The sequence below is a fragment of the Carassius auratus genome, unplaced genomic scaffold (assembly GCF_003368295.1).
Source record: "Carassius auratus strain Wakin unplaced genomic scaffold, ASM336829v1 scaf_tig00017160, whole genome shotgun sequence".
In the NCBI taxonomy this organism is placed as follows: domain Eukaryota; kingdom Metazoa; phylum Chordata; class Actinopteri; order Cypriniformes; family Cyprinidae; genus Carassius; species Carassius auratus.
The window spans coordinates 40,977-54,401 of NW_020524749.1; the positions used below are offsets into that span (position 1 = coordinate 40,977).

Below are 13,425 nucleotides of genomic sequence, written 5' to 3' on the forward strand. Positions count from 1 at the left end.
ATCAGTGTTGTGTGTGATTGTGTCGATCAGTATTGTGTGTTTGATTGTGTTGATCAGTGTTGTGTGTGTGATTGTATCGATCAGTGTTGTGTGTGATTGTGTCGATCAGTGTTGTGTGTGTGTGTGTGTGTGCTGATCAGTGTTGTGTGTGATTGTGTTGATCAGTGTTGTGTGTGTGTGTGTGTGTGTGCTGATCAGTGTTGTGTGTGATTGTGTTGATCAGTGTTGTGTGTGTGATTGTGGTGATCAGTGTTGTGTGTGTGATTGTGTCGATCTGTGTCGTGTGTGTGTGTTTGTGTTGATCAGTGTTGTGTGTGTGATTGTGTTGATCAGTGTTGTGTGTATGTGTGTGTGTGTGTGTGTGTGTGTGTGCTGATCAGTGTTGTGTGTGTGATTGTGTTGTAGAGCAGCTGCAGTGTCTCTCAGCTGTATCAGTGCAGTCACTGTGACTCTGACTGATGGAGGTTTTTGTACGACTCTTTATCACTGTGTGAACACATATTGACTGTTGATCCAGTGTGCACTCTGACAGTAATAATCTCCTGTATCTTCAGTCTGGACTCCTCTGATGCTCAGTTTGAAATCAGTTCCATGATCAGCTCCATTTCCACTGAATCTTGATGGAGTTCCAGTATAAAGGGTTTTGATGCTGTGAACTAAAAGTTTAGGAGTTTCTCCAGGTTTCTGTAGGTACCAGGAGAAACAGTTCTTACACCAACCATCTGAAGGGTCTCCAATAGCTCTGCTGGTTTTACAGGTCAGAGTGACTGTTTGTCCATTCTGAACATGTTTCTCTGTTGGAGTCTGAATTACAGTCGCCTGTCCTGTAGAGACTGAAGAACAATTAAAACACATGAAATTGGAAAAAAAGAGACAAAGTTTTAACATTTTTTTTTTAACTGCATGATCTAAATGAAATAAAGGTGTTACCTTGAAAATGCATCCCTAAGATCAAAATCAAGATAATGAATGCCATTATAATTGTTGTGTCTGTTATTATAATAAACAGAGTCAGTCATGAAGTGTTAAAGTCACAGCTCTATAAACACTCTCAGAGCACTGAAGCATGTGCTGACCATGCAAAGAAGTGGGCAGGATTCACAACAGACTGAGCTGCTAACAAACTCATGTACACTGATACAGAACAAATACATTTACATTCTCACAAGTATAGATTTGCTGACATTGCAAAGTGACTCTATATTTAAATCATTCACCTGAAGACTGTAGTTCACAAATTTCTGAAGTTTGATTTTTTTTTTTTTTTGCTATCTATCTTCTCTAAAATAAACACAGAACAGGGAAACAGCAGTGTATTGGACTACACAAGTGAAACAAAAAAAAATTAGTAGTAATAATAAAGTAACTAAAAAATTATAATGATAATGACAATGAATATTTAGTCTAGTATCCAGAAGTACTGTAGTAAAAACCTGCAAAACAGTCAGTTAAGAAGCCCAGAAGGATGTTCAGCTTTAACCTGAGGAGCCACTTGGTGCTGGTTGATCGGTTTACTTGTCCTAATGGCCCAGAAATGGACCCCAAACAGAGGAAAATTTTCAATGGAATAAGTCAAGAATCTGAGCCTTTCCATTTGAATAAAAGAGATCATGTCCATAATCCACATTCTAAAGGAAGGGGGTGAGCAGTGTTGGGCAGTAACGCAGTACTTAGTAACTTGTTACTGTAATTGTATTACTTTTTTAGTAACTTAGTAATTAGAGTATAGTTACAAGCCAAGGTCACACGTTATCACATGTATAACAGGTGTTTGCAGCGTTGAGCAATGCAGTACTGAAATTTGCATGCTCACGTTTCCTCTCATTATAACACACAAATTGTAGACATTATGAAATATTAATTATGCATATATTTATTGTGTTATAACAGAGAGTTGTGAGATTGTGATGAACTGAGATGTCTTTTAGAGATTATAAATGCAGCACTCTTTGCTGGCATTCTGCCAAACCATGCGTGCAACAGCCACTTGCTTTAGTTAAAAAATAAAAATAAAAATCATAGGATTTCCTATGAAAAAGGATTTCATGCATTTCATAGAGAAAAAAGGTAATGTAACTAGTAATGTAACTAATTACTTATTACTTTTGAAATAAAGTAATCAGAACAGTAACGGATGATATCTAATGAGTGAACTCAGACACTGATGAACAGCTGCTGTTAACAAGCAGAATCACTGATGGAAAGTGAAACAACAAACACAAGAACTACAACTGACTTCAGCCACAGCCTTAGACGAAATCAACTGAAGATTTAAACAACTCCTCAAACAGCTTCATCAGCTTCACTCTTTACTGTCATGAGTCCGGACTCGGTGGTCCTCCCTCTCACCAACAGAGAGCACCACTTCCATTCTCCCGGACTCATCACCTTCACCCACTCACACATTCATTTACACACCTGGTTCACTCGGTACACCTGTTTTGCATCCGCTCACTCACTCAGACACACACAGCTGATTCCCATTTGTTCACCCACATATATTCTCCTCTCTCCCACCACTCGGCCTGCCTGGATTAATTGTACTTGTTAATGTTGATTCATATAGTGTTCCTGGAGTTGTGTGTGGTTTTCCCAGTGATCGTGTTTTGTTTTGCCTTGTTGTTCTTTTTTATAATAAAGTGTCTCTTCCCTGCATTTGGACATGCTACCGCGCCGTGACATTTACCAACCAGACTGACTTTATGTCTGTCAGATGTCTACAGAAGATCTTATTGAGAGTAACAACTATTTAGATGATGATGTTTTATTGTTTTATTGTTTCATTGTAGTAGGCCAGAAAGCAGTCTGGACTATGGGGCGGAGAGACCCCGCTAACAGAATTTTCTTACAAGAACGTTCTCCAAATATTCAGTGTTAGTTCTAGGAACATTTTTCCAGTTTTCTTGATGTTAGAGGGACACTTTTAAAAGGTACATGATGTATGATGTTCGTCAATTGATCTGTCATTTTGATTTAGATTTTAAATTCAACATTCTAGGAACATTGATTTTTAACATTCCAAGAACTTAAAAAAGTTAGTAGAATGTTATTTCAAGTTTAGTATGATGTTTAGTATGATGTTCCTGAAACATTCAATCATTCAAACACCTGCTGTGAACAAGCACTAAAAGAAAGAGAAATAAAAACACAAACTATAACTTTCTTCAGCCACAGCCTTAGATGAACTGAAGATATAAGACTTTAAATCTCTCAAGATCTGATTAAACGTACAGGTTGTAGGACCTGCCACTAGAGGGCGCACCACCAAAACTATAACAATCGTGTGGTTTGATGATGCTAAGAAGGAGCGTGGTATGATGTGATTTGTTGTCTTCTACCCAACCGTTGACGGCCATCAATCAGATCATGGATTTAACACAAGTTCAATGATTTGCGCAAGTAGATTACATACAAAGTCAATGCAAAGACGCGATCAGACGCGTCCTCGCGCGGGGCTAGAGATGCAATGCCCCGCATTTGGCGTGTATGCCCCATAATACTAATCTTGTTGATCTTTATAGTAGCATACGTTTTCTGTAAAGATACTTATCAAAACAACATTTTGATCTCTTTCTAGTTGAAGTTTGTCGCGAAGCTACTTCCACATTTGCCCACAACACTGTTGTCATGTGGTATCTACATCAGTAAAGGCGGTAACAAAGTTTAACTAATATCATTGACAGGCAGAGGTGGGTAGTAACGAGTTACATTTACTTTGTTACATTTACTTGAGTAATTTTTCAGGGTAACTAATACTTTTCGGAGTATATTTAAAGATGGGTACTTTATACTCTTACTTGAGTACATTTTTGGGGGAAAATCTGTACTTTTACTTCGTTACTGTGGGCAACGCCCCCCTCGTTACTTTATCTTAATGCAATAAATGTTATAAATGCTTCAGTTTATTCCAAACGAGCCGTCTACTTTTCTCTGGGCAATGAGCGGTGCCCATTCGAGAATGATTCATTCTTTTGAGTCAATTCTGTTCAAAGGCTTGATCAAACCAATTGGCAAACGAGTGATTTGAATCATGAATCATGAATCATGAATCAGTTTGAATGAGTCGTTCAGTTCCCTGCCGCACGCGCTGAGCGTCTGAAGCGGTTCACTCAGAGTTGTAACGTTTAAGAATATCAGCAGCGTTGAAAATGGGGCTATGGAACTGCACTGAATTGAAAGCAAATCTGCAAAGGCTATTATTTGCTTGCGATGGAGATCCTTATTAGATGAACGCGTGTGCTGTCTACTGTTTAACAGGTAATAACTTGGGCTAAATTCGATTACAGTACATGATACCACTGTGACATTAGTTTGTTTTAAGTGTGTGGCTTAAAACAGAGGGGAGTCATGTTGAATGCAGCTTCGAAAAGACAAAAAATAGTCTTATTATTAAGATTTTATTAATTTTAATACAATCGGTGCGAGTACTTTCAGCAAGTCAAATCATCAGCTGCTAAATTCAGATCTGTGATCGCTTGCTGGTGCTGAGCCAGAGACAGACGCGTTTTTACAGCGCTGTGCATTATAACCAATCACACATGGTTCTGTTGAGCTTTTGAATGCAATGGCCAATCAGAGGTGTTTAGATGAATCATCGCTAAAATGCCGGTGCTTCCTTCACTCGCTTCGCTGACTGAATACCTCTTTCTGGCGAATTCTCTCGTCAGAAACAACAAAGTGCAGATGTGTGTACGAATCTATAATTAAGATATTGATTTCAGAGTGTTAACAGTTTCAGTGATTTTAATGAGAGTTTCTGAGAGTGATTGAAATCTAGACTGTCAGTGAAAATGATCTTTAATAATGTAAATGTTATTTGCTCTCTTTCTGAACAATGAAAGATTAGTAGCAATATTTATATCACATTCACTTTTAATGTTAAATTCACATTTAATATAAAGTCAGTCGTATTAAAAATATGTTATGGCATGACACCTTTATTTGTTACTTAAGTAAACAGACAGGGTTTTATAATAAATTACATAAATTGGAGTAAAGGCTGATGAAATATATACATTTATACACACACATATACATTACATATATTTTATCTATACATCTAAATAAAAATAGGCTCCGTATATATGACCCAAAGTAAATAGTAACTAACTACTTGAGTAGATTTTTTATCCGACACTCTTTTACTCTTACTCAAGTAACTATTCAAGACTAGTACTTTTACTTTTACTTGAGTAAATATTTCTAGAATTACTTTTACTTTTACTTGAGTAAAGTTTTTGGGTACTCTACCCACCTCTGTTGACAGGCGACTGCACTGCCCCGTGCCACTGTTTAGAATGAGAATTTTCTCATGATTTACAAGTAGTTAAAAACATTATAGATATTGTTAGTAATCAGCTGGACAAAATATATAACGTTAGCCTAGTGGTTTTTGGATATTTTACTGCAAATATCTTACAAATTGAACCTTTAAACATGTCATGTAAAAGATTAAATTGGAGAATGTGCATTGAACAGGGCGAGAAAGAAAAAAAAATCTTACTGTCTATGCTGATAAAGTGTGCTGCTTTTCTTAAGTTTTGCATACCAGAAAGTGTAAAATATGCAGAGTCACCTGTTGACAAAATAACTTCACTGAGAATTTCAGAAAGGATTTCCAGGGGAAGCTGTTGAAACAAAAAACATACATGTTTAGTTGTACTTGTATATGAAAGTTATTCAAAATTATATAAACCCTTACAACAGACAACCTTGGTTTAGACAAACCTTATAGATTGTTGTCACTGCTGCAAACTCTGAATAAGAAAAAAAAAATTAATTAATATTATTTTATAATACTACTAATAAAAAAATTATATACACAGTACTGTGCAGAAGTCTTAGGCATGTTAGTATTTTCACACTGCAAAGCTAATTATTTATATATTTTGCTGTAGTGTGTGAGTAGGAAATATAACATCTCCAAACATTCATTTTGCTATTAATTGTAATAATCCAGTGATATTTTTGTATGTACAAGGAGTCGGACAACAGTCAGTATGATCCATATGGAGATCTTTTGCATTTAATATAAATATTTCCATCTTATATGGTGAACAGAATCCACATTAGATCACAAACAGAAGTTATTTCAAACACTTGCTGCTGTCTGAAAGTGAGTTAAGCTGAACTGCTTTTAAACGTGTTTGATGTAAACTGATGAAAGTGAAAGTGACATTCAGCCAAGTATGGTGACCCATACTCAGAATCCGTGCTCTGCATTTAACCCATCCAAAGTGCACATACACAGAGCAGTGAACACACACAAACACTGTGAACACACACCCGGAGCAGGGAGTGTCTGAAATAACATGATTTAACTTTATAAGCGATGCAAAAGACATAGTAAACATGGTAAATGCGACCGCTTGAAGAAATCAGACATCAGCTTCTTATTTTCTATCACAATTGTATATTTCTTTAGTAACATATACTACCTGTCATAAGTCTCATCTCGAGATTTTAGCTCAGTATATATATAATAAATCTATAAAAAAAATATAAAAATATAGAAATTATCATTCTTCCTAAATGTGATGTGTGTAAAAAGGCTATTGTTACTACAAATTAACAGAAACTCGACTGAATAAGCAGGCTATGGTCATAGCATTTTATTTCTGTGTGACTAATTTTAAATTCTGATAAATTAATTCATTATGATCAATGTATCACTTATTATATTAAAACATTGATGCTTTTGGATTTAAATATTTAACAAAACATGCAAACAAACAGCCGCTTTTATCATGTTTTTAGTGCGGTTTTGTAACGACTGGGTGAAAGGAGTGGCAGGGAAACAAGTGCGAGTAATGAATATTTAATATAGGAATGACACAGTACATAAAGATGGAAACACAGAAGATACTTGGCTGGGGATACACAGTCCAGGAAGATGCAGGTGAGTGAAGGATCCGAAGGGGAGGTGATGAGTTGGCAGCAGGAGAGGGTGACACAGGAACTGCGGGGAAGCGAGCCGAGAGGTAAGTGATGATCTGATGGTGATATGCGAGGAATGGACAGGTTCCGCGGAGACACGGACATCCAAAAGCAGAAACACACAAGAGAGCAAAACATCAGACTAGAAACAGGAAACAACACTCTGACAAACACAAGATGCTAGACAGGCCAGTATATAGGGATGAGTAATGACTGACAGCTGTTGCTGATGACAATTAGCGGAGACCCCCACAAGAAACAATCAGTGCTGACGCGTAACACAAAGACTTCACCGACATAGTGAAAAAACCCAGAGATCCGTGACAGTACCCCACCCCCCCAGGAACGCCTCCTGGAGTTCCCAGAAGGGCCTACCTGCTGATTGTAATCATCAATAAGGGAGTGATCCAGTATATCCTTAGGAGGTACACAACTCCTCTCCTCCGGACCGTAACCTTCCCAGTCCACCAAGTACTGGAAACCTTGTCCCCTCCGTCTCGAGTCCAGAATTATTTACTGAATAAGTTGGCTCCCCATCTACGAGACGCGGCGGTGGGGGAACCGGGGTAGCCGGATTAATACGTGAATAAATCATGGGCTAAATTTTGGACACATGGAAGGCGGGATGAATCCTCTTGTATGCCGGAGGTAGTTTGAGGTGGACTGTCAGAAGACTAATGATCTTAGTCCAGGTGCGGTGGCACCTCTGGACAAACGCATGAGTGGAGGGGACCGCGACTTCAGACTCCAGACTAGGAAAAACAGGTGGCTGGTAACCTAAGCTACACTGAAACGGAGAAAGGCCCATGGCTGACACTGGTAACGAGTTGTAAGTGTACTCCACCATTGAGAGTTGTTGGCTCCAGGAAGAAGAATTCTTGGAGACTAAACATCGCAACGTTCTCTCTAAATCCTGGTTGACTCGCTCAGATTGCCCATTACTCTGAGGGTGATAACCCGAAGACAGACTAACCATTGCTCCTAACAATTTGCAAAATTCTTTCCAAAATTTGGATATAAATTGAGATCCCCTGTCAGAAACCACATCTACCGGGAGGCCATGTAACCGAAAGACATGATCAATGACAGTGACCACTGTCTCCTTGGCTGTAGGTAATTTGGGCAAGGGAATGAAATGTGCCGCCTTCGAGAACCGGTCCACTATGGTCCAAATGACCATCATGCCATTAGAGGGTGGGAGGGCGGTAACAAAATCTAGAGTGATATGTGACCAGGGTCTCAAAGGTACAGACAGCGGTTGAAGAATCCCATCTGGAGTTCGGTTAGATGACTTACTACTGTCGCAAACTGAGCAAGCCAAAACAAAATCGTGAACGTTGCGAGCCAAAAGTGGCCACCAGAATCGTTGCTTAACTAAATCCTTGCTTCTGCTTATCCCTGGATGACAAGGAACATTCGAGCAGTGACCCCACTAAACAACCTCGGACTGTAACTCTTCCGGCACAAATAAACGATTCTGTGGGCATCCGGGCAGAGGCGTTACCCCTTCTAAGGCCTTCTTGACCTTCAATTCGACCTCCCATATGAGTGCTGAAACTACTATTTTTTCATGTAAAATACACTCGGGAGTCACCGGGCATTCGGAAGGATCAAAAAGACGTGAGAAAGAATCAGGTTTAAGATTTTTGGAACCCGGGCGGTACGATAGAGCACAATCAAAGCAGCCGAAAAAAAGTGCCCACAGAGCCTGCCTGGAATTGAATCTTTTGACAGTTCTGATGTATTCTAAATTCTTATGATCAGTCCAAACAATGAAAGGTACCCCTGACCCTTCCAACCAGTGATGCCACTCCTCTAAAGCTAAGTTGACAGCCAACAATTCTCTGTTACCAATGCCATAACTGTGTTCAGCAGGAAATAAACGCTGTGAGAAAAACGCGCAGGGATGCATATTATCATCTGAGGCAGCACGTTGGGAAAGAACTGCACCTACTCCAACCTCTGATGCGTCGACCTCCACCACGAACTGCCATGTGGGATCAGGGGCTACTAAGATGGGAGCCGAAACGAAGTGGCTCTTGAGGTTGGTAAATGCAGTTTCAGCTGCATTAGACCACCTGAACGGAGTACTGGGGGAGGTCAAGGCGGTCAGAGGTGAGACTAGTTGGCTGAAATTACGAATGAAACGTCAATAAAAATTGGCGAACCCCAGAAACTGCTGTAGGGCCTTACGGGAATCTGGAGTTGATATACCCTAGGAAGGGAACAGACTCTGCATGGAATATGCATTTCTCCGCCTTGACAAAAGACCATTCTCAAGTAATCTATGGAGCACGCGTCTGACGTGTTGCACATGTTCCTGGAGATATGAAGAAAAAAAATCAGTATGTCATCCAGGTAAAAATATATAAACTGATCTACCATGTCTCTCAACATGTCATTAACGAGTGCTTGGAAATTCCCTGGCGAGTTGGTGAGCCCGAACGGCATCACCAAATATTCAAAGTACCCTCTAGGGGTGTTAAAGGCAGTTTCCACTCATCACCCTTCCTGATGCGGACCAAATGATAAACATTACATAAATCCAGTTTTGTGAATATGGATGCTCCCTGTTACCTCTCGAAAGCTGAAGACATCAACGGCAAAGGATAGGTATTTTTTATTGTGATGTTCAGCTCTTGGTAGTCAATACAAGGTCGCTATAGCTGAGGGGCTAAGAACTGTAAGGTGCTAGCTGTGGCTAATGAGTTGAAGCTGGGCCGGGTGTGTCGATAAGAACTCCAAAGTTAGAGAAGGAATCCAGTTTAACAGATTTATCTATACAAGCATATGAAGAGGGGGAGCCAGATCTTGATTAGCTGTATTAAACAGTGCTCTCTGTGCACAGATCGAATATGAGCATGAATATTAAGTGACATCATCTTTGCTTTATGTCCTGAGGAGTGTCAGCATATGAGTGTGTGGTCTGTAACAAACAAATAAAAGATATGTTCTAACAAACAATGCTTATTTCTTATCACAATAACACTTAACATAAATGACATTAAAACTTCTGGCTTCTCCAAACATCAACACAATGTTGTCATTGAATACAGCAGAACATGAAACATAATTCACAGCTTACATGTATAATAATTATACATAATTACACAATTACACTGTACTGAATGAAACTCAAATACTACTATACTTCACGTTAGCATCCCTTTTGTGTCATAACTCTTTCCACATCGCTATCTAAGCAAACAACAATCAACTCAGCCCGAGTAACAGTGCAATTTGTAGTACTCACTTTCTCTCTGGACGCACACAACTTTAAACACTCATAAGAACATAACGAAGATCAAACTGCATTTAGTCAGGGAATTTCATGGCTCGCTCTCTCTGAAGATGATGCTGATGCAAGCAGCGTTTGATAACACCATGGTCTCCTCCTGAAAGACAGAAACAGGCACAACAGGACAAGCAGAAACCAGACAAGATTCATGACAACTTTCACTCCACAAAGTGACTGTGTTGGAACCCCAATCCACTCGTGGATTGTGTTTGACCAACCAGGGGTGACCTAAAACAATGGAAGCGACAGGGGAGTCCATGAGGTAAAAAGATATGGTTTTGGTGTGGTTTCCTGAGGTGAGCAGAGTTATGGGTTCAGTGTTGTGAGTGACGTTTGGCAGTTCCTGGCCATTGAGTGCGGTGACATGGAGAGGACGAGACACGGGAAGGACAGGAAGGTTCAGGTGACATGCAAGGACAGTGTCAATGAAATTACCTTCGGCTCCAGAGTCCAGAATGGCGTGGCAGTTGTGAGTATGGTTCTCCCACCGCAGTTTCACCGGAAGGAGAGTTGTAGATGTAGTTGAGGACTTCCCGGCAGTGATCCCAACCCATAGTAGCCTCAAACTTACTACCAGGCTGGCTCTTTTACCGGGCATGAATGGAGGGAATGACCCGGGTCACCGCATTATAGACACCGTCCCTGGGACCTCCGCCTCTCTCTCTCCTTCTGGGATAGTCGAGCTCTACCCACCTGCATGGGTTCGTGATCGTAGACGGGACCAATCATGTTCTCTCAACTCGAGTGACCCCGTTCCGGAGAGATGTGAAGGTGTGGTGGACTGGTTTGTTTACCAAGGCGATTAATCCGGGCATCCAACCGGAGCGCCAGATCGATGAGACCATTGAGTGTTGGGGGCAACTTGAGGATGTAGATCTAGACCAGGCTGGACTATTGCAATGCTCTCTTGGCAGGTCTTCCAGTCAGTTCTTTCAAACCTTTACATTAAATCCAGAATGCGGCAGCAAGATTATTTTTTAATGAGCCAAAAAGAATACACGTCACACCTCTGTTTATCAATTTGCACTGGCTTCCAATAGCTGCTCGCATAAAATTCAAGCCATTGATGTTTGCCTACAAAACTACCACTGGCTCTGCACCCATTCACCTAAATTTGTTACTTCAGACTTATGTGCCCTCTAGAAGCTTGCATTCTGCTAGTGAATGTCGCTTTATTGTACCATCCCAAAGAAGCACAAAATCACTTTTACAGACTTTTAAATTAAATGTTCCCTCCTGGTGGAATGACCTCCCCAACTCAATTGTTATAGCACTTATATATCATTGCTCATTTTGTTGGTTTTGATTGCTTCCACTGTCCTCATTTGTAAGTCGCTTTGGATAAAAGCGTCTGCTAAATGAATAAATGTAAATGTAAATGTAAATGTCATGTGTGGGGCTCCGTAGATAACTTCTATTTGTTGGTGAAATGCTGGGGTTGCGTGACAATCTTGAATCTCCCTTTTCTGTCTAAGATACTAGAAAAGGTAGTATCCTCACAATTATATTCCTCCTTAGAGAAAATGGTATCTGTGATGATTTCCAGTCAGGATTTAGAATGCATCACAGTACTGAGACTGCTCTCCTTAGAGTTACAAATGGCCTGCAATGCACTGGCTGCCTATCAAACATTGTATAGATTTTAAAATATTGCTTATTACTTATAAAGCTGTGAATGGTTTAGCACCTCAGATTTAAATGAGCTCCTTTTACATTATAATCCTATACGTCTGCTGCGTTCTCAAAAATCAGGCAATTTGGTAATACCTATAAAATATAAAATCAACTGCGGGCAGCAGATCCTTTTCCCATTTGGCGCCTAAACTCTGAAATAACCTACCTAACATTGTTCGGGAGGCAGACACACTCTTGCAGTTTAAATCTAGATTAAAGACCCATCTCTTTAACCTGGCTTAGACATAACATACTAATATGCTTTTAATATCCAAATCCATTAAAGGATTTTTAGGCTGCATTAATTAGGTAAACCGGAACCGGGAACACTTCCCATAACACCCGATGTACTTGCTACATCATTAGAAGAATGGCATCTACGCTAATATTTGTCTGTTTCTCTCTTATTCCGAGGTCACCGTAGCCACCAGATCCAGTCTGTATCCAGACCAGAGGGTCACCGCAGTCACTCAGATCCAGTACGTATCCAGACCAGATGGTGGATAAGCACCTAGAGAGGACCTCTACAGCCCTGAAAGACAGTGGACACCAGGACAACTAGAGCCCCAGATACAGATCCCCTGTAAAGACCTTGTCTCAGATGATCACCATTACAAGAACACAGGAAACAGATAATCTTCTGCAAAATCTGACTTCGCTGCAGCCTGGAATTGAACTGCTGGTTTCGTCTGGTCAGAGGAGAACTGGCCCCCCAACTGAGCCTGGTTTCTCCTAAGGTTTTTTCTCCATTCTGTCACCGATGGAGTTTCGGTTCCTTGCCGCTTAGTTGGGGTCACTTCATCTACAGCGATATCGTTGACTTGATTGCAAATAAATGCACAGACACTATTTAAACTGAACAGAGATGACATAACTGAATTCAATGATGAAGTGCCTTTAACTATCATTTTGCATTATTGACACACTGTTTTCCTAATGAATGTTGTTCAGTTGCTTTGACGCAATGTATTTTGTTTAAAGCGCTATATAAATAAAGGTGACTTGACTAGACTTGCCTTAAACTCACAGCACTATAAACACTCTCAGAGCACTGAAGCATGTGCTGACGATGCAAAGAAGTGGGCAGGATTCACAACAGCTTGAGCTGCCAACAAAACCATATAATAGTATGTTGATTTTAAATTCTGACTAATGTTATGTCGTACATGCATGGTTTTGTTTAATGCATTAGCCCGTGTACAAATGTGTGTGGAATGAGCCACAGTAAGAGGATCTTTTCCATATTTTACTGAACTTCTTGAACAATGTAGTCACACAGTTCACTCACCAACAGCGTTATCACCATATCCCAAAAATCAAAACCCAAAATTATTGTTTACATACGTATAATGCACATTTTACAGTCACTGTTATCAGGGCCGGCGCTCCGCACACGCACATCACGCACTGCGCGTAGGGCACCAAGTGCTTGGGGGGGCACCAAAAAATCTGGGTCGTGAAAAAATAATCACAATAGGCTACTAGTATAAATAACAAATAAAATATTTCTAAAAGCA

At 40.1% G+C, this 13,425-nt stretch overlaps 1 gene segment (V, D, J or C); it reads right to left on the reverse strand.

The window, feature by feature from the left end:
* Positions 1–435: 435 nt before the first annotated feature.
* On the reverse strand, positions 436–1,086 carry LOC113075562 (Ig kappa chain V region K29-213-like). The segment is given in 2 exon segments: positions 436–833; positions 931–1,086. Coding segments are annotated over 2 exon segments (396 nt in total).
* Between the last annotated feature and the right edge of the window lie 12,339 nt (positions 1,087–13,425).